At 41.8% G+C, this 19745-nt stretch overlaps 1 protein-coding gene across 4 annotated transcripts in view; it reads right to left on the bottom strand.

The window, feature by feature from the left end:
• The window catches only part of ARID5B (AT-rich interaction domain 5B), a 178514-nt gene that overhangs the window by 91812 nt on the left and 66957 nt on the right, over window positions 1-19745 (bottom strand). For all 4 annotated transcript variants that reach the window (XM_083740267.1, XM_083740266.1, XM_083740268.1 and 1 more), the window contains one exon: window positions 1735-1965. In XM_083740267.1, the coding sequence (XP_083596393.1) occupies window positions 1735-1965 (231 nt within the window). The remainder of the gene's footprint in view (window positions 1-1734; window positions 1966-19745) is intronic.

The following is a 19745-nucleotide window of genomic DNA, read 5'->3' as shown; positions in this document are numbered from 1 at the left end:
TCCAAAACAAAGCAGTTAATGTTACAGGAGCTTGCAAATAACATTACATAGTAATATTATTAATGGTGATAATCAGATGTGGGAGCCGTGACTGTGATCCCTTTGTTATAAGTACAGCTTATGATAATTATGACCATTAATTCTGGATGGGTGTGTATATGCTGTGGTCTGCTTTCCTTTTGTTGTTACCTGAACATCTTTGTCTATCTCATGCACTATGGGTATTATGTGTGCAGAGAGAGAGAGAGAGAGAGAGAGAGAGAGAGAGAGAGAGAGAGAGATGGATTGATGGACAGACAGACAGACAGACAGACAGACAGACAGACATAGCATTTAGGCATACAAGCAACTTTGTATAGCAAAAGCAGAGTCGTGTCTCACAGATCTGTGGCTACAGTTTCTCAGAAATAAATTTCACCACAATCAATCAGACTTAATTGCCTTAAACAGGATAGGTGGTAAAAGCCAGATTTTTATATTCCATCCCAGATGCCTCAGTGCAGGGGGATGGTAGCTATTTAAACCCAAGGTGTACATTGCTTTGTGGGCAACCTTACATGAGCTGCATGTCAATGGTGGGTGGGGCCAGAGGTAGCAAGTGGGTAGAGCAACTGTACTTACCTTTGTACAGTAGGGTACACCCCCCCATCTCTCCATCCTCTATCCGTGGAAGCAAGAGGCATTACCACAGTTCAGTGACACATTCCAGCAAGGCAAAGGCACTTGAGGACATGGAATAGAGCCAGTGAGGGGTGTGATCATTGGGATTTCTTAAAGAAAACCCATTTCTCTGCCTGAACCTTGCTTTTACAATTGTTCAGGACATTTCTGACCGTGTTAAGAGTGCAAGGGGTGAATTTTGAGATTTGACATTTTTATCAACAGTCACCTTGAGCGCATAGGGGAGGCCACATATAAATCTTGTTAAATAAACCCATGGAATTAATGCAAATAAATGAAAACCAGCAGAAGGACAGCAGGAAACAAAAGACGGGGCATATCTTTTCCTCTCAGATATTTCCTGAAAACAATTTCATTATTTGCAAAAGGCTTCCTCCGCACTCCCCCACTCCCCAAAATGATCTATATTACAAAGATTTATGGATTTCATATCTCAAAGTTCTTCCTCTGCAAAATGCTGTAAGCTATACTGGTTTGCCCTGAGCTGTAGTTTTTATCCACTCAGCACTATGGCTAATGAATCTTGATTTTCATAATACAGGTAAACAATTATAAAAATTACAATGCATCAATTACTAGAGCTATGTAGGGTGTATAAAGAACACATGCACTGACACACATTCAAGAATTTTAAGTCCCTTTCTACATGGAGGCTTCTGAATAAGAAAATATGCCATGCCAGAAAGAATAAGTAAATCAGAACAATGGCCCCTCAACACAAAACAAGTTTAAGAACAAACAGCATCAAACAACTTGAAGGTTTGCATTGCATGCAACCAAACACCTCTTTAAATTCACATTGGACAACTAAGCAACACATTGTTTTCTCAAAATGCTTGTAATAAGCAGCAGCCTTAAAATATAAAGACTACAAATAGTCTCTGAGTGGAGGTGGAATATTGCTGATGCTCAGCAATTCAAATACGTATATGCATCTTTTGTTATTTTTGAAAGGTTTATCCATTATTACTGCCTTTTACTTGGAAAAAGGAAGGCAAAATGTCAGCAAAGTGGTTTTAACTTGCAAGAAGTACAAGAGGCAAAGCTACTTACCAAACTCATCGCATATGCAGTCATTTTCAATAAGAGTTGGGTGATCAAAGGTATCTCGACAGTAGAGGATTTGTGGGTTTTTGCTGATTACGGCAATGCCCCCAAGGGCTAATACAAACTGGTCTGTTAGGATGGAGGACGGTTTGCCCTGAATGCGCTTCAGCATGGAACGATAGCGACAGTATTGTGGGTAGCTGAGGATCAGCACATTTGAATCTTCATCATCCTCACCTGCAAGAAAAAATATTGAAACCACTGTTATTTATTGTCCCAGCTGTCATGTTACCTTTAACATAAAACAGGTATCTGGAGGCAAGTCAGATTCCCCTTCCAAACCCTTTGCATTGATTTTGGGATGTAGGAGATGAAACAGATGTAGGATGTGGAGCAATGCTACCTCCTCATATTCAATCCCCTCCCTCTGCCTCCAATTTGCAACCTATCAGCCTCCTGCAATAATTTAAATTATATCAGATGCATCTACAGAGGTTTCATTGCACATCAACTTGCATGGACCAAACATGTTAAACAGTCTACTGTCACAAGTAGGACGCGTATGAAATAAGCACACATGTCCTGAAATAACATTTTTCTTCTTTTTTAAAGGATCAGGCTGTTAATCACGTGCCAAAGCAGACCTTAGCATTTTCCAAGTCACATATTTCTCCCATCAGAAACAGCGCAGCCAGGTCTGGAGGGTGCAAAGTATCAGGGAGTGTAGGAATCGTACAACAAAGAATGCAGTCTCTAATGCAAAATCCAAGATATTGCACAAAACCCAGAGAACGTGGTTCCTCATTTTACAGTAACACAAGTTTCTAGTCCATGTGACTGGATCTCAAAGTAAAAATATGAAATTTAGCTTTTATTTTTTTACAGTTATGTGCTGCCTTTCCTCCAAGGAGCCCAAGGCAGTGTCCACTCTCTGTTTTATCCTCACAACAATTCTGTGAGGTAGGTTAGGCTGAGAGACAGCAAGAGGCCCAGGGCCACCCAGTGAGCTTCATGGCTAAGTGTGGACTGGAACCCTGGCCTCTCAGTTTCATGTCTGACACTTTAACCACTACTCTACACTGGCGCGTACATGGTCTTGGAATTCCACTTGGGAACTCTGGTGTGAGACCACGTCCCTGTCCCTGATTGGCAGGCATCTGAGCATGTGTTCCCTTAGTGCCTGGATTTCAGTTTCTCATCTTTACAATCTTAAATTCAGTCCCCATGTTCCTGGAGCAATTTGCGCTATATTAATGAAAATTCCCCAGCAGTTTAGTGCGAACTTCTCCCACGATACGCATTCTTATGCAGGGCTAACTAGCACACACATTTCTGCAAGCTATTTTCAACCAATATAAATCATTTTTGTATGTTATTTTCACCAGTGTATGCATCTTATAAACACTATCTTCTGATACATGCATTTAGTTCAGATTGGTTTGAGACCTGCATTGCAAAATTCAGGGAAGTATGCATTTTGAAAGGTAATTGTGTTTCGCTTCACATATTGGTTCGAGAAGTGCAAATTAGATAGTATCTCATTAAAATACAGATAAAACTGAATTCCTCCCCCCCCCCCAGAACTAGGCCGTAGTTTTGTTCTTCACTTGACATAGGTGGTGTCATTACAGTATGATTCTCACATATTTATATGATTCACATGTATTCAGATTACTATGATCTTTTGTCTTAAACAATAAAACAAATCTGACTGATTATGAGATCACTATCCATTATCATACCAAGATCAATGCCAAGCACAAAGTGACAGGCCCATTGTACTTCTGCAAAATTCCTAGTCTGAAACCGGAACCCTCTGATATGAGTAATCTCTAATCAGCCCTAAAAAGAATTTCTCAATCTGTGAACAGAAATCATGAGAGTTGGGGGAAATGACAAGTTTTCTTCTTCTCCTTTCTTATTTAACTCTTTTGCCAAAATGTTTTCAAACTTTCGAGCTTGAAATAAATACAATTTTTTGAAATACAAGCTGGGAATCTCAGACGTCTAACAAAAGTCTCTATAACATTAAAATCCCTAGGGGGCTGTGTCAAAGTCCCATAGAGCCACCCCAGCAACAAAAACAGGGCTTCAAGCTATAAGCAATTCACTGGTGTGATCTGACACAGGGGAACAAAAACCTGTATGCCGTTCAAATCTCCAATGCCATACCTGAGCCGCATACATAAACCAACCTGGTGCACACATATTACAAATTGCAAGAATGCCACTTTTAGACCTATTCTCTGCAAAGGAATCACTTTTCTAAGTACTGTGCCTTTTATCCTCCCACAGAGCGCACAGAGGAAACCAAAACAATTCCGTGATCTGCAAGTTCAGGTCATATATTTTGACAGCGGACCTGAAAGGCAGGCACAGTGAAATCTGTGAAATTTGTTGTGGGGAAGCAAAATCTGGCGATCGCAGTTTAATCTAGTGTTTACTTACTTGAGCCTGCAAGGCTACAGAACTGTAGTCATAGCACTTTCTCTCTTAATCCTAGCCCCCGCCAAACATGACAACTCTAGACAGTCCCTGCAATCAAATTTGTTCTCTTAAGCGAAGGGTCTGCTGTACATTTTCATTCTGCCTTTTGTCCAAGCGAGTTCAAATTGAGGAGTGGTCTCCTCAAAAACAACCCTACCACAAGTTTAACTTAACTCAGAGAGAAGGAGTAACCTGTCCAAGGCCACCCAATGAGCTCCAGAGTTGAGCAGGGAAACCAATCTTGCAGTGGCGTAGCGTGGGTTGTCAGCACCCGGGGCAAGGCAAGTAATTTGCACCCCCTAACCCGTGGATTTGCGCCCCTTAACCCGTGGATTTGCGCCCCCTAACCCTAACCTCCAGATGTTGTGCCCGGTGTGGCCGGCCCCCCTGCCCCCCACGCTATGCCACTGCAATCTTGGGCACCCAGCATGCAAGCCCACACTGCTCGTATCTCAATGGCAAAGCAAGTGCTTTGAAGTAGAAGATCCCACATCCTATCCCTGGAACCTCTAGTTAAAATTATCTTGTGTAGCAGGGCTAGGAAAGACTACAGCAGGAGTCAGCAACCTTTTTCAGCAGAGGGACAGACCACTGTCCCTAAGACCTTGTGGGGGGCTGGATTGTATTTTGGAAAAAAATAATAATGAATGAATTCCTATGCCCCACAAATAACCCAGAGATGCATTTTAAATAAAAGCACACATTCTACTCATGTAAAAGCACCAGGCAGGCTCCACAAATAACCCAGAGATGCATTTTAAATAAAAGGACACATTCTACTCATGTAAAAACACGCTGATTCCGACCATCCATGGGCCAGATTTAGAAGGTGACTGGGCTGGATCCAGCCCCTGGGCCTTAGTTTGCTTACCCCTGGACTACAGTTTCAAACTTTGGAGAACCACTGCCAGCCAGAAACCTAGGCTAAGTGCACCAAGCGTTAGATGACTGGCGCAAGGCTGCTCCTCAGATCATTTAAGCTTTAGTGTGGGCTGCTAGAGGCGCAGATTACAGGCCTGGTTAGTACAACACAGTGTGCTCATACAGGTACTGCTGTCTTCAGCCTGGAGATGAGAAATGACACTTTCCTTATGGGCCAGGATGTGGTCAGTTATGTGTTATTTGTCAAGGTACATATAAATGTCTCATATGAACCTTTGCTACAAACCACGAGTTTCCAGTAAAGCACATGGTAAAGTGACTGTATAAAGTGCTCCTCGCTATTTTTGTGGCATTTTAATGACATTTTAAAGCAACGCAGTCACTAAAATTAAATTTGTTTGCAAGGCTGATCGATGTTGCTTTTTGTTGTTGTTACTTTTAACACGATTCAGAGGTACAGAAACAAAATGGCGGGGGGGGGGGAGAAGGCCCATCGCTGAATGCCAAGCCTAACCAGGCAATAACTGTGTCCAAATAAATGCTTTGTATGGTATTTTCCCTCCTTCCTTTATTCACAAAAGGTTCAACAGATCATTCTAAGGAAGGACAAAGAAAGGGGTAAACTGCACCATTTGTTTAAGGAAAGCAAATAAAAGGTTCTTGGAACAAAGATTTTCTTTCAGCCACACCTCTGTGAGAGAAGAAATCAAAGACCTATTTCTGCCAAATGTGTGTGTGTGTGTGTGTGTGTGTGAGAGAGAGAGAGAGAGAGAGAGAGAGAGAGAGAGAGAATAATGCACAATCCAGGGGCAGGGAGGGGGACATTTGGAATCTTTCAACATATTCCAAATGTCAGCTAACTGCAGTGATATATTATTAGTGCACTCTGTCAAGATGAAACAATTGGAAATAATTTGCTGCTGGTATAAGCTAGAATTTAAATCATGATTATCACTTTCTTGTTAAGGTGCATGACTGAAAAATTAAGTCCTTGCTGAAGAGGCACGTCCAATATCGTGTCAGCTTCCACCACGTCACCTGCACACGGTAGAACACAAGACACACACCTAGAAGGAAATACCTCCAGGACTTAAGGCTGAAATGTCTCCTAATCTTGTGTTTACATCGTAACTGTTCGTTTTAATAACCTCTTTCAGGGTCAGTCTTTCATTCATTCATTCGTACGTATATACAGTTAACCAATTTATCTCAACTTCAGAACCGATTTCTAGACAACAAGCAAAACTGCAAAGCAAGGTCCTGGCCTCTCATTCTTAACAGAGACTACGGAGGCACTGATCAATTTATACAGTTTTCATTCAGAGGGGAGAGGAGTTACTGCAGTGAAGATTTGTGTTGAATTTCATGTTCACTGTCAAGGGAGAGAGCACAGAATAGTCTCACCAATAAGGCAGACTTTTTCAAATCAATATTGTTGTGTATTGAGTCAAAGGATTTTATATCTGTATTATTATTGTCTGTATTGCATTAGGGTAAAGTAACTGCCTTTTGGTCCCAGAGGGTACAGCTACTATTGGTTCATTTAAGCTGCTGTATTTGGATCCTCTGTCTTATTGGTTTCCTCCAAAAGGCAGGACTGTGATTGCCTGAGATTGTTCCCTCCAAAATGTATCCTTTCTAGCTTGTTCCCTGTCCCTATAAATGTAGCTCTCCCCTCCTCAAGTCTCAGTCTTGTTTGCTTTAATAAAGAAGTGTTACTAGAGAACTGTCTCCAGCATATTATGTCAAGAGAGCTGAAATCACAAACCCCACGTCACAACAATATAACCTTTTTTTTAAAAAAAGAGTTAGGATCCAGAAAGAGCTAAACTGCAGGCATATCCAGGAAGGATGATTTACGGTACAGTACTTTCTTCACTCCTTGGGATAGCAAACCCCTGTGCCATATCATAAACTACTCTTGAAAGTATCCTCAGTTTCCAAAGCAGCCTGCCATCTGGCATAAGGAGCTGCTGGAGATTTTATAATAATAATAAAGAAAGTGTATTTTAATAGTAGTAGTAGTAGTATTTTTAAATTTTGATTTCAGCTGTAGAGACCATGCTTCCCTAAAGGTGAAGATCAAATTATTACCTTGGGCACAATCTACGTCTCTTGAGCCAAATATTCACTGCTTGGATTACAGGTGAAAAAGTAGGAGAGGCCTCTACTACAAGTTCCACCATCAAATAAAAGTTCCAAATAAAAGTAGCCAAGGGTCTGACCCAAGAAAAGAGGCTGTATACCCCTCCCCCAAAAAAATCCTGCTACAATTTGAGCTTTACATCCATTTCAAAGTGGGAAGATCCCTATATTTAAGTGCCTAGTGCAAATCAGTCCAACATGGGACTAAGCCAGCGCCCTTGCTTGAATTTCCTTTTCTCCTTCTGTGGCTCAGCAGGGCAAAACACAAGGAAGAGAATAAAACCTGAAACAACACTGCCTAAGTATTGCTGAGTCATGTTCACCACAATTTCTTCCCTGGGATGCAAGCATACAGAGGCAGTATTATCTCTCCTCCCCCAAATTCCATGTAGAACCTCCAGCTGGGCCTGGTAATTTGGAGGGTCTTAGAATGAAGCAATAGTCCACAGTTATTCACTATGTGTCCAGAAGGGAGGCAACCCTACCATGAGGTGAGACATGGAAGCTGCCTCAGATAGTAGATTGTCATGAAGGATGGTAGAATGAGAGACAGATCTGATCCATGGGATAAAAAACATACACCGAACTGAACAGGCATTGACCATGCTAAATAGTGAAAAGAAGATGATATTTAGATCTCTCTCTGCCCGCCTTCAGGAACCAAAGTGCCTTTGACTGTCCCTGTCCTTACAGTCCATGAGATGGGAAAGTTGAAAAATGGGCCATTGTTTGTGATGGGTTGCCTGTAAATCTGGATGAATTGACAGGTAATAAGCAATGAATGCCCAAGTAAACATCTCCTGGTTTCATTACAGATATGACCATGTCTACAAACCAATTTGGGCATTAAATTAAATTGTGTATAAACATGCTGGGGCAGTGAGAGGATGCTGCCAAGACCCACCCACTCCAGCACATCACCTTCCAGTAGTTTACATGCCATGAAGAACCTCAACTGTGTGGGATTCTAAATCATGTGGGGAACCTGCACAAGTGAAAGAGGCCTTCCACTTTGGATCTTTGCCCCCAAAGTTGCAGAGGGCTGTGAACTTGAGAAAGATGATGCCTCAGAGGGGGTTGGACCTGGCAACACTCTCCCTCTCATATGGTTGCTTAAGCGTGATTCAGTTGAATGACCTATTAGAGCTAAAATGAGTGTTGAAATTGGCCCTCTCTAGAGGCAAGATCTGAACTCGGGTGAAAGTCCAGCACTTTTTCCACTAAACCGCATGATGACCTTCAAAGCAGCCCAGAACAATTCACAAAAGTTTGGAGGAGGACGGGACACACACAACAGTATGAATTCCTGATCAAAATCTGTTCACAGATCAAAACCTCCTCATAGACTGAACAAGGAAATACATAAAAGTAGCTTGCTTTGTTTGTGTTCGGAAACATCACACCATAATGATTATTGCTAACCGCCATAATCTGCTTTTAACTTCAGTAAGCTCGCCCCCCTTTTATTTTTTTTTTAAATACACACAAAACAATCTTCACACCAGGATTTTATAGAGCTGGGTGGAAAAAATATGCATGTTCCTTCCTGCACCTAATTACCCCAGCTACAAAAATCTGCCAAGTATTCTGCCCTTTCGTTCTTTTAATCGTATTAGTGCAAATGCATTCCGATGCCAATAGAAACAAACATGTAAAGATCTCTCCTTTATTTGCTGAACAGATTCCAAATATGTATTAGACATTTTTTAAAGAAAAAACTCCCAACCTATATTCTCCTTTTCCAGCTACAAACTTGGAAATGTAACAAATCTCTCTCTCTTTTGCATTGTATTTCTGTAGAAAATAATATACACTATCAAGAACTAACCAGATGATAGAAAAAAGCTGTTTATTGATTATATTCATTATTCCCTGTCTATACAGAGGATGGGAACCAAGAGTGTTAAAGTAAGGAAAGGCCATTGTGGTAGAAGCACACCCCAAATTCAGTCCCTGGCATCTCCAGGTAGGACTACAAAGCATCCGATTTGGAAGCCCGTCACATGAACAGGAGCCACTCTTGAAACCATTTCCAGAGTGGTACCTTCTGATACTTTATTACATCAGATATTTCTCTCTTTGAGCTCTCTTCTTAAAAATAAAATAAAAAATAGTGCTCCTAGCAACGGAGCCAAGGCAAAACAAGAACTTTATACACTTGACATAGCGCCAGCCTTTAGATATATTGATAATTATATTGACGTTTCTGTGTTGTTGCTATTCTGCTGTGCCACAGAATTCTGTTTCCTAATTAGGCGCTTCCTATATTCTGTTTTTTCTTGTTGAGGGGGAAGGGCAAAATCAGAAGAACAATACTGTGCAGATAAGAATACTTGCATCTGTTACTATCATTGCCAACATTGTAATGTGAACCAAGAGAAGAGGGGGAAATGGTGAATATAATTTCTCAGAAGGTAATTTTCCTTTCAGCCTAAGTACTCTTATTCATCGCACAGTTACTCAATGATTTCCTGTTCTAATTACGAGACATTATACAGAAAGACGTTTGTGGAAGGGGACTGTGTGAGCGCCTCAATCTAAAGAGACTGAATTGGCTGTCGGTGTTTAAGATTCCAAACTTGTGCATCAACTTTATCAGTCCTCCAGTTCCAGCTTCGTGTGACGTATCCTACCACAAATCTAAATCTCTCCCAAGGCAGTCGAGTTAGCACAAATTTATACATCAAAGCGAGAAATACACTTGCAGTTAAACTGATGGATAAAATGTACAGTTACACACAGAGACAAACACGTACATCTTGTTGGCTTGTTAAACCGAAAGCAAGCCAAGAAACGAAAATATTAAAAAGCAAAAGGTAATTAAAAGGAAGGAAAGGGTTGGGAAGGAAAGTGAAAAACAGAGAGAGAAGAGTGAATGGAAGAAGACTGCCCAAAATGTAAATGAATAGGCCACAGTTATTATTACTGCTGAATCCTGTGACATAAATTGTGTGTCACTATTGCACTGCTGGGACTATTTTGAGAAACGGCCTGTACTGTAAGTCAGCTGCTGACGCCACACCCTTCACAATATGTTAATTTTTGATGCAGCAATCAACTGAAGCAGTCACTGAACAGCTAACAAAATAGACACACATGGAGGAAAGCTTTAACAACAACAGAACAGTTATTTTAGTATAATAACACTATTCATTTATTTAAACCAAAGAAAGACCAAGTGTTTAAAACGTCCCAGCCTTATAGAATGTATTTTCATATATGAAAACAGATCCTTTAAGCAATGCAAGCATGTGTCAGGGACAACAGGGCTAGAACTGGCAGCCTCTGGATCTAGTGCCAACGATTATGGTGGCGAAAGGTTTTGATGGGGTGGATGCCTATGTGTATGCTTGTGTAGTCAGGCCTCAAACCCCTCTCTAAATAGGAATACAGCTGAGCAACATTGACCCCTGTGATTGGCAGTCAGTACAAAGCCTCCAGATTGGCCAGGACTTATATAAACAATGGGAATCTGGCCTTTTGCCTTTGGCTTCTCCACTGTTTACAGCTCACACTGAAGACTGAGGGACTGAAGGGATCCTAGCTGCACACCATTCAGGTCTAGCTGTGGGTATCCTACCTATAGTACCCATTTGGCCCTGGCGGCACAAAAGAAATTAGATGCAATAGAAAGTTTCATTGACAGGTGAGCTTGCAAATTAATGGAGCTGTCCCATATAACAACCCACATAACTGAGGAAGACAAAGCTTTTAGAACACCAGAACATAATTTCCTGAATAATCACCAAAGGGACTAGCACCACTGTCTTCCTTTATTATGCTTTGTCAGCAAGGTTTCAGTGGAAGGGTGAATCACAAAGAATTAATCTATCATTGATGGTGGACTAGCTGGTCACAAACGAAGAGGCAAAGACCTGAAAGGAGGCTGAAGATGCTACTAGGTAATGAACCCTTTCCATGCCCAGCCTTTCACTGAAGGATTCCTCCTTTATCATGTTGCATTTGGGCACACCACCAACTCTTCTCAGCCAGGTGTCATCTCATGCTAACTTACAGTGTGATGTGGTTTGCTGCAATCTTTGCTTCTGTCCTCTCCTTTAGCACCTTACTAGACTCAGCAGTTTCCTTCATTGACTCCCTTACTTTATCTCGCCAGCCTTTCAAGCTCTTCTTCACAGACATGTACGTCACACTGGTGTCCCAACAGTAAATGACTTATCACTTGATAATGCACCGATGAATGGATGAGCTGTCTCCACTCAGAATTATGATGTGGGGGTTGAGATCAAGTGTCACGAAAGCTCCAAAGTGTTTGGTCTACGATGGCTGTTTTGGAAGTGCAAGTCATCACTGTTGATGCTAGGGTGTCAGACATGTGCTATGATAAGCAGGCATGTGTGAACTCATCCTAAGCTTTGCTTCTCCCGTTTTCACTCCATAGCTGTAAAACTACACTAAGGCAATCTGCCTTTATTCTCTCTCTCCCACCTCACTATCCCATCTCTGATTTAGACACTCTCTCATTTACTTTAATCAAAAGTGTTGCATCATTGACAACAATACTAGTACAGTGGTAAAGTAAAGGTAAAGGGACCCCTGACCATTAGGTCCAGTCGTGACTGACTCTGGGGTTGCGGCGCTCATCTCACTTTATTGGCCGAGGGAGCCGGCGTACAGCTTCCAGGTCATGTGGCCAGCATGACTAAGCTGCTTCTGGCGAACCAGAGCAGCGCACGGAAAAACCGTTTACCTTCCCGCCAAAGCGGTACCTATTTATCTACTTGCCCTTTGACGTGCCTTCGAACTGCTAGGTTGGCAGGAAAGTACCGTGGTACCTCAGGTTAAGAACTTAATTCGTTCTGGAGGTCCGTTCTTAACCTGAAACTGTTCTTAACCTTAGGTATCACTTTGGCTAATGGGGTTTCCCACTGTCGCCGTTGCGTGATTTGTGTTCTCATCCTGAAGCAAAGTTCTTAACCCGAGATACTATTTCTGGGTTAGCGGAGTCTGTAACCTGAAGCATCTGTAACCTGAGGTACCACTGTATCTGCTTTTGGCTGAACCACAGTTTGAGACTGAGATTGGAAGCTGGCTTTCAAGCCCAAGTTAAATATCATCACAGTTAATGCTAGCCTGTGGGAAACATAACGTGATGAATGAGGATAAGGGTAGTAAGAGGAGATCTCAATAGGAGAGCGGAGGTATGTGCAAGATCTTGCTTTCTTACCCAAAGATCACTGGGCCACTTTCAGAGAACAAAAATAAAAACTTTCCCCCATCAACAGAATCTGAGAGCAATAACCACCCATCAGGACAGCAGGGCTATTAACCAAAACTTTAAGCTAAGAGATAAGATACAGTCACACTTGGTAAAAACAAAACAAGCAGAAAACAAAAAATGTCCATTCAGGCAAACCTGCAGATATTGGTATTGGCCACAAAACCTCAGCATTCTTTTGTAAAAATGCTTTCTCATTGTTTTGTCTAGAAAGGTTCGTTTGCGTGAGCCATGTCCAGTACCATCAGTGGTTACAATGGGGCAGCAGGAGAGCCCCCCCCCCAAATGGAGTGGGGACGGCCTACCACGTTTCGAAGAATGTGAACTAATACACGTTACTGTCTAACCAGCTCACACACACACAGACACACACACACACTGCCCTACAGATCATTAAGTTCAGAGTCTAAAATTACCTAACTGAAACACTCCACTCAAAGCCTATTGGATTTCCAACAGCTGAGATGAGGGAGAGAAGCAATGGATGTTGCTTCAGTGCAGTGCATACTCATGGTCCCTCCCCACCAAGAATCAGAGCGGAATAAATCGTGCAAACTAAGGGAAAGTATGTTAAAATGCTGAATCTGCATAATATTTAAATGTTAAAGATGAGCTTTCCTTGGTACAGAACTAGGTTGACCTGACACACTTATTTTATTTGTTTATTTAAATACAACACATAAACACATACAGAGAGAGAGAGAGAGAGCGAGCATATAGCTTAATATGAATAATTGAGGGAAGATTCTTAGGGCAGCTTGCATTGATCAAAAGCTGATTGACACACGAGAACAGTTCTAGTAGCAAACAGAATCCTCTCTTCCCTTTCTTGACCATTATAATAAAAAACCCAGAGTAACTGGACAACTGCCAAAGCACGTTTATCACCACATAAATGCAGTAGAACTCCCATTATGTGAAGCTCTTATATGGATTTGCAGTGAGTCACCCCTGCAAACTCTCCGTCTATAAAATTTTATGTAAAAGGCACTCCTGTGCATCCCCAAAAAAATTATTTTTAATTATCTGGACATTCTGCATGCTTCTCAGCAGCTCACTTAAATCTGCTTTGTGAGGCATTTCGGGGGGAAATGATGGGTGGGAGAAAGCTACGGGAGCACAGCCCTCCCCAAGTGGCCAGCGAACTGCAAGAGCCATAGGAGGTACAGAAGCATTGGCCTTGCTGCCCTCTCACCTAGAACTGTAAAATATTCTGCTCCATCAGTATCATGCAGGCTGAGGACCTTTATCTGACGGGGTGGGTGGAGGGGTGGGGGTCACGCCAGGGCTGCGATCCCCAACCAGGAAAGGGAGGTGTTCCAGAGACAGCTCTGAATTCCCCCTCCTGTTTATCTCTGCTTGCTCTTGCAATGCTCCTTGGCATCCATCAGCTAGCTAATTAATTGCAACACTTTTAAAATATTAATGGCTGAATTACCACATTAAGAAAATGCAAATAAAATAATTAGCTAACCCCAGTAGGCGAACCTGCAAATCTTTGTTTTTGAGGCTGAAACAAATTTGGGTGAATTAGCAACGCAACAGGGAGACTTGCCTTGTTGACAGGGCTTTTCTGAAGCAAAGATGTCACCCATGCTAATACTTGTCCGTGTTTCGTGCCATACCTCGACTACTTGAAACTGATATAATCAAAGACAAAGACTGGATGCAAAAACTGGCTACCGAAGATGAGATAAATGGTTATTTCGAGTAAGCTGCCAATTTTACTAATTTTATATGGACCTTTAATTTGGCTGGTGTAAAATAGGCAGCAGTGGCAATGCACATTCCACAAGGCATTTACTCCGATCCAGTGATCTTTGCATGGCAGAATCTCCCCAAATGAAAATACTGTTGCCAATATCAGTTCAAACTGATTGGAGAGGTTGTGGGGAGTTGTGTCAGCCATCAGGATTCTACCTGCCCTTTATCGCCTCTGGTTCAGTTATTTGCACCATCACCATCTCAGGTCCCATGCTCTGATCTACCAGGGCCCCCTTCAAAATTTGCTATGCCAGAGCATATCGAAAGCGATGAAGCTCTGTCCCAGAACTGCTTAATAGTCACAGGCTCCACCCCATCACTCATTTCTGGCTTCGTCCATTGACAAAGTATTTTTTAAATCATACATAGATCAAAAAAGCTTTCCCACAACATAGGATCAGTACCATTGGAGCTGACAGTACCAACCTATTCTTTCAACACATACAATCTATTTATTTATTACATTTTTACCCCATCTTTCCTCCAAGGAGATCCAGGAAGCATACTAATCCCTTCCCCATTTTTATTCTCACAACAGACCTGTGATGTAGGTTAGGCTGCGAGTGTGTTGGTGGCCCAAGGTCACCCAGTGAGCTCCAAGGCTGAGTAAGGATTTGAATCCTGGTCTCCCAGTTCCCTAGTCTAACACTCTCATCACTTCACCAACCTGTCTCTCACTGGACTACAAAGTTCTGCTGATTCTCCTATATCTTTCCCCCCACTCTGTTTCCATAAGCAGAAAAGTACCAATATTTTTGTGAAAGTGCTGGAGAAACATCAAGTTCAGTGAGTTCTTAAAATAAGTTTAGCATGTGAAATAAAAGGAATACTTACAAATCTCAGACAGACTGAAACTACTGTTCAATCCCACGCTAATACAGTCACATAAAAACCTCCGTTCCATCTAATATGTACTTAACGCTCCCAGCTGTAGAACATTACTTTATAACTGGTGATTCAAATCTGATCTTTTCTACTTCCATCTAGACAGCGTCAACAATTCTGTTCACTGATCGAGAATCGGACCTGCATAATGAAATCTTCCATAATATTTACCGCAAGAAATCAATGTGAATTATACTGTAAATTGAGTTTTTGCAGAAAAGAATAAAAGATGGATGAAATTTGATGTAGAAAAGAAGTCTTAGCTTCAGAAGCTTCCACCAAGACAGGCCCATCTTCTGTAAACAGCTAACTCCAGTGTTCAGGGATCTAGGGATGTAAGGAGGAATAATTTTCCATTCTTCTCAGTATTTATCAATGAACTATTGTTTCTGTTCTGCGGCAGTTCATCTTTCACCAAAATCTATGTTATACATCGCTTTGTCTGCTGTGATGAAATTACATAATTTACTCCAATTACGTTGCCATTGCATTATTCTACCCTATTTACTTTAATGCAAAGGAAACACAATGCAAATATTGGGGGGAGTGTAATCTGTTACATATAGTTTGGAGACTGAAAGCAACAGCCACAATGAATACTCTCTGGACTGATTTCTGTTCCAGAGAGGGGATAAATAAACAAACACTGTCAACTTCCATTCCTATTTTAGTTAGAATTCTGTGACATGAACTGCTATCATAGATCTAGCAAAGTAAGGGAACTACAGTGAGATCAAGCAGACCACATCATCTGTGGACATGATGTGATCATTCACCATACTGTAAAAGGTTCCAGAAGAGGCCAATTTGCTGGTTCCAGCCACAAGGTGACTGCTGCAATGTCCCCTGTGATTAAGCATCTTTGTGTTCATCTTCTCTCACAAATTCGCAATGTATGGCAGCATCTACCAGTGGAGTGGTCTCAGTTTCAGGATTCTATAAACCAACAAAAGTCCTAAAAATTGTAAAACCTCCCGTCCACCCATTCTAACCTGTTGCCACTTCATACTCCAAGCATCCTCCTACCTACACTAAAGGAACTGATTATGTGGTAGTTCAAAATTGCCACCCTTCCTCGGCAGGGCCATTTTCCAAACAAAGCGCTTAAGGCTAGGGTTTTGCTAAAATGGCATTGGTGTCAATTAGACCCCAATTAAAATGAATGGGGGCACAGCTTCTTCGGAGAAGTGGGGAGGTTCAGGTTGCACGTTTCCCTGGGGGAAAAGTTCTATTGACTAAGGACACTTCCAGACGATCACTGTTTGGGAGCGGGATTGAGGCTGTGCTATTATAGCTGGCTGCAAGGTCTTGTGCAACAGACCTGCTTTGCCAAAAGAAGAGGCTTCTGCATTAAGGAAAGTGATGGGGGAATGCACTGCAAAGTATGGGGCAATACCTGCTTTGATGCAACGGCCTCCAACTTCCCTAACAAACCAACCTGAAGGAATGCAGAATAAACATTTATTCTGAAAGCACCCTTACTTCCCAGGAACATGAGCAAGAGTGTGCGATAAACAAAGTACAGTTTATTTAATGGCACAATATCTGCTCTGTGCTGATGCAAAGTTAAGATAAGGAGGTGTTAGCAATTTTTTTAAAAAAAAGATTAATGGCTCCAGGAAATTTTGAGTATAAGGGAGAAGCGTGAGTAAGGAGTCCACAAGACGACGATACCAGGCTAGTAAATTGGGTTTTACAGATGGAAGAGGATTAAGATTGTAAATGTATATATTTTCTACGTTGCCTTGAGCAATTTTATCTGGAAAGCCACCTAAAAATGCTTGCATCCATATGTAAAAGTAGGAAGCCACAGCTTTTCCAATAGAAGAAAGGCACAGCACTTTCATTAAAAGCCAGGCAGGAAAGCATTTCCGTTTCTTAAACCTAGCACAGAATTCATATTATTCCTTTCCCCCTAAAAGGCCAAAATACATTTAGAGATCACCAGAAAGAAAGTCGCAAGAGAGTACTCTAATGCAGTGTAAAGTAGAGATAAATATATTCTGCTCATTGTGGAAATTAAATTATTTCTAGAAACTAGAAAGCAACGTACAGCTCCCTGTTTCTTCCACGGGTATTTATTTCTGGAGCGCCCATATTAACTAGGTGTTGTACATAAATCGAAATACAGCAGAGACTAAACAATTTAAAAGATAAGGCATACAAGAGAAGGATTGTGGAAGGAGATCAATTTGATAAATGCCAGGGATTTTAAAACTGATTCTCCTTTTAGCTTGCTTCGTACCGTACGTATGTACCTTTAGAAATGTTTCAATTGCGTTTGTAAGCCGCTTTGTAAGGTGGCATATACATTTCACAAATAAATAATCAATAAATAAATCAGAGTGGTTGGTAGGCATTTACATTCAGCTGGGGTCAGGTTGGGCTTCTCATAGGATCTATCCTCTAGCATATGAAGCGAGACACGCGCACACACACACACACACACACACACACACAGAATTTGTTTTTTGTTTTGTTTTTATCAACAGCAGATGCAAAAAAATAATAAATAGAGTATGTAAAAATGTATTCCCCTATTCCAAGGGAAGTGCTATGCATTTGTAAACACAGACTCACATGTATAAGGCAAAATAAGGGACAAATCAGTAAGTCATCAAAATCTACACTTTTAGAATGAAAGGATGTGTTAAATAATGAACCGGACATTGTTGCTGGATCAGATTATTACTGTCCCATTAGTCAGCTGCCTCAGGAAAACTCATAAGCAAGGCATTCATTAGCACTCCCAAGCTACAAATCTGATTCTATAGGGCAGGAGTGGCAAAATTGTGGCCTTCCATATGTTGCTGTACAGTGGTACCTTGGGTTACATACACTTGAGGTTGCACACTCCGCTAACCCAGAAATAGTGCTTCAGGTTAAGAACTTTGCTTCAGGATGAGAACAGAAATTGTGCTCCGGCGGTGCGGCAGCAGCAGGAGGCCCCATTAGCTAAAGTGGTGCTTCAGGTTAAGAACAGTTTTAGGTTAAGTAAGGACCTCCGGAACAAATTAAGTACATAACCCGAGGTACCACTGTACTACAGACAGGGCCAACCAGCACCAAGCACCAGCACCTCTCTTTTTTCTGCTGCCCATGGCAGCCATTTTCTGCTGACACCTACAGCACTTTTATCAACACATGAGTACCAGAACAACAACAACAAAAAGCACTGACTGCAGCTCCCATCATCCCTGATCATCATGGGCATTGGCGTCCAGCAACTGCTGTGGGTTAACCATCCCTGCTTTAGCAGGAACACAACGTAATATAGAAGAGACATGATCCTTCAGACTTGGTCAGCTTTATCACCACTCAATCTTGACCTTGTCTGAATTGAGATTCTTTTTATTGGTCCCCGTCCAACCAGTTTGAAACATCCCCAGCCTGACCTGAATTCAATGAAACGGAGAAAAGGGGCCGAGCATCGTCAGCATACTAATGACATTTTTCTTCCAATGCCCAACCTTTCCCAGCAGTTTCACATGAAGATAAAATGGCATGGGAAACAAGAAAGAACCACCCACAGCATACCTGCTGAAGGGTAGAGTATCAGTCTCCCAGCACCATCTTCAGGAACTGCCCTGTCAGGTCAGAACAGGGACCACATAGAGAAGGGATACCATGCTTGATGGTACTGAAAGCTACTAAGAGGTCCATGGGAAGTTGCCCAACAAATACATTTTTGGTCTCAGAAACTGAGTCAGAAGCCTGACTGAAAGGCAGTGATATACGCATGTTAATTACATATTGCGTAGAGGAAGTCCTTCCCTTTGTCTGCCCAACAAACCTCTCCTTTTGTTACCTACATGTTTACAGTCCAGTTCCCATGTTTACCTGCCGGTGAGCCGATTCCCATGGTGAAAGAATGGCCTCCACTTCACCACTCATCAAATGTCATGTGTGACATGGGCTCCCAAATGTGGAACTGTACACTTGGGAGACATGTTCTGGTTATTCTCCCCTCTGAAATAAATGTGCTGGGGGGAGAGATCACATGAATCAGGTTGATGTACATATGGGCCACCACATAGAGCACCCCCCCTCCCATGATGTATGAGGTCAGGGGGATGCAGAGCTGTCTTCTCCCAAATGAGATGGAATTCTTCGTAAAATACACATGAACCAGGCCTGTGTTTCTGCCATTCTCTTTTATGGAACCTTCGTTATCCTAGTTGCCAAGGCTACTAATAAGAAACTTCAAGGCCATCTGATAATCTAGCAAAGCAGCAGCAGCAACAACAACAAGAAGAGTTTACAGAATTGTGATTTTGGGAAGATGACTTGGTCCAAAGCAAAGGTCAAGAAGTAGGAAACAAATTTTCTGTAATCTTAATGACACTTTTCTCTATACCCACTTCTAAATATAAATGTGACTGTGGGTTTGATTTTAGCATACAATATGTTTTAATAGGTGCGGAATACTTCTCCTTAACTGGATTAAAGCATAGTTTTAAGCCCTGGAGAGGGATCCTCAGAAATTCTCCCCTTGCTCCCAGTCAACTTGGATGGCTTGAAAAGGCAAATATATGAAGGACAAGAGCCATCAATGGCTTCTAGCCACAATGGCTATACCAGAACTGGGAACTGCAGGTGGGCAGAGTGTTGTTGC

The sequence above is a fragment of the Podarcis gaigeae genome, assembly GCF_964106915.1.
Source record: "Podarcis gaigeae genome assembly, chromosome: 5".
NCBI lineage: Eukaryota > Metazoa > Chordata > Lepidosauria > Squamata > Lacertidae > Podarcis > Podarcis gaigeae.
The sequence above is the reverse complement of the archived record's forward strand: the minus strand, read 5'-3'. Positions and strand labels throughout refer to the sequence as shown.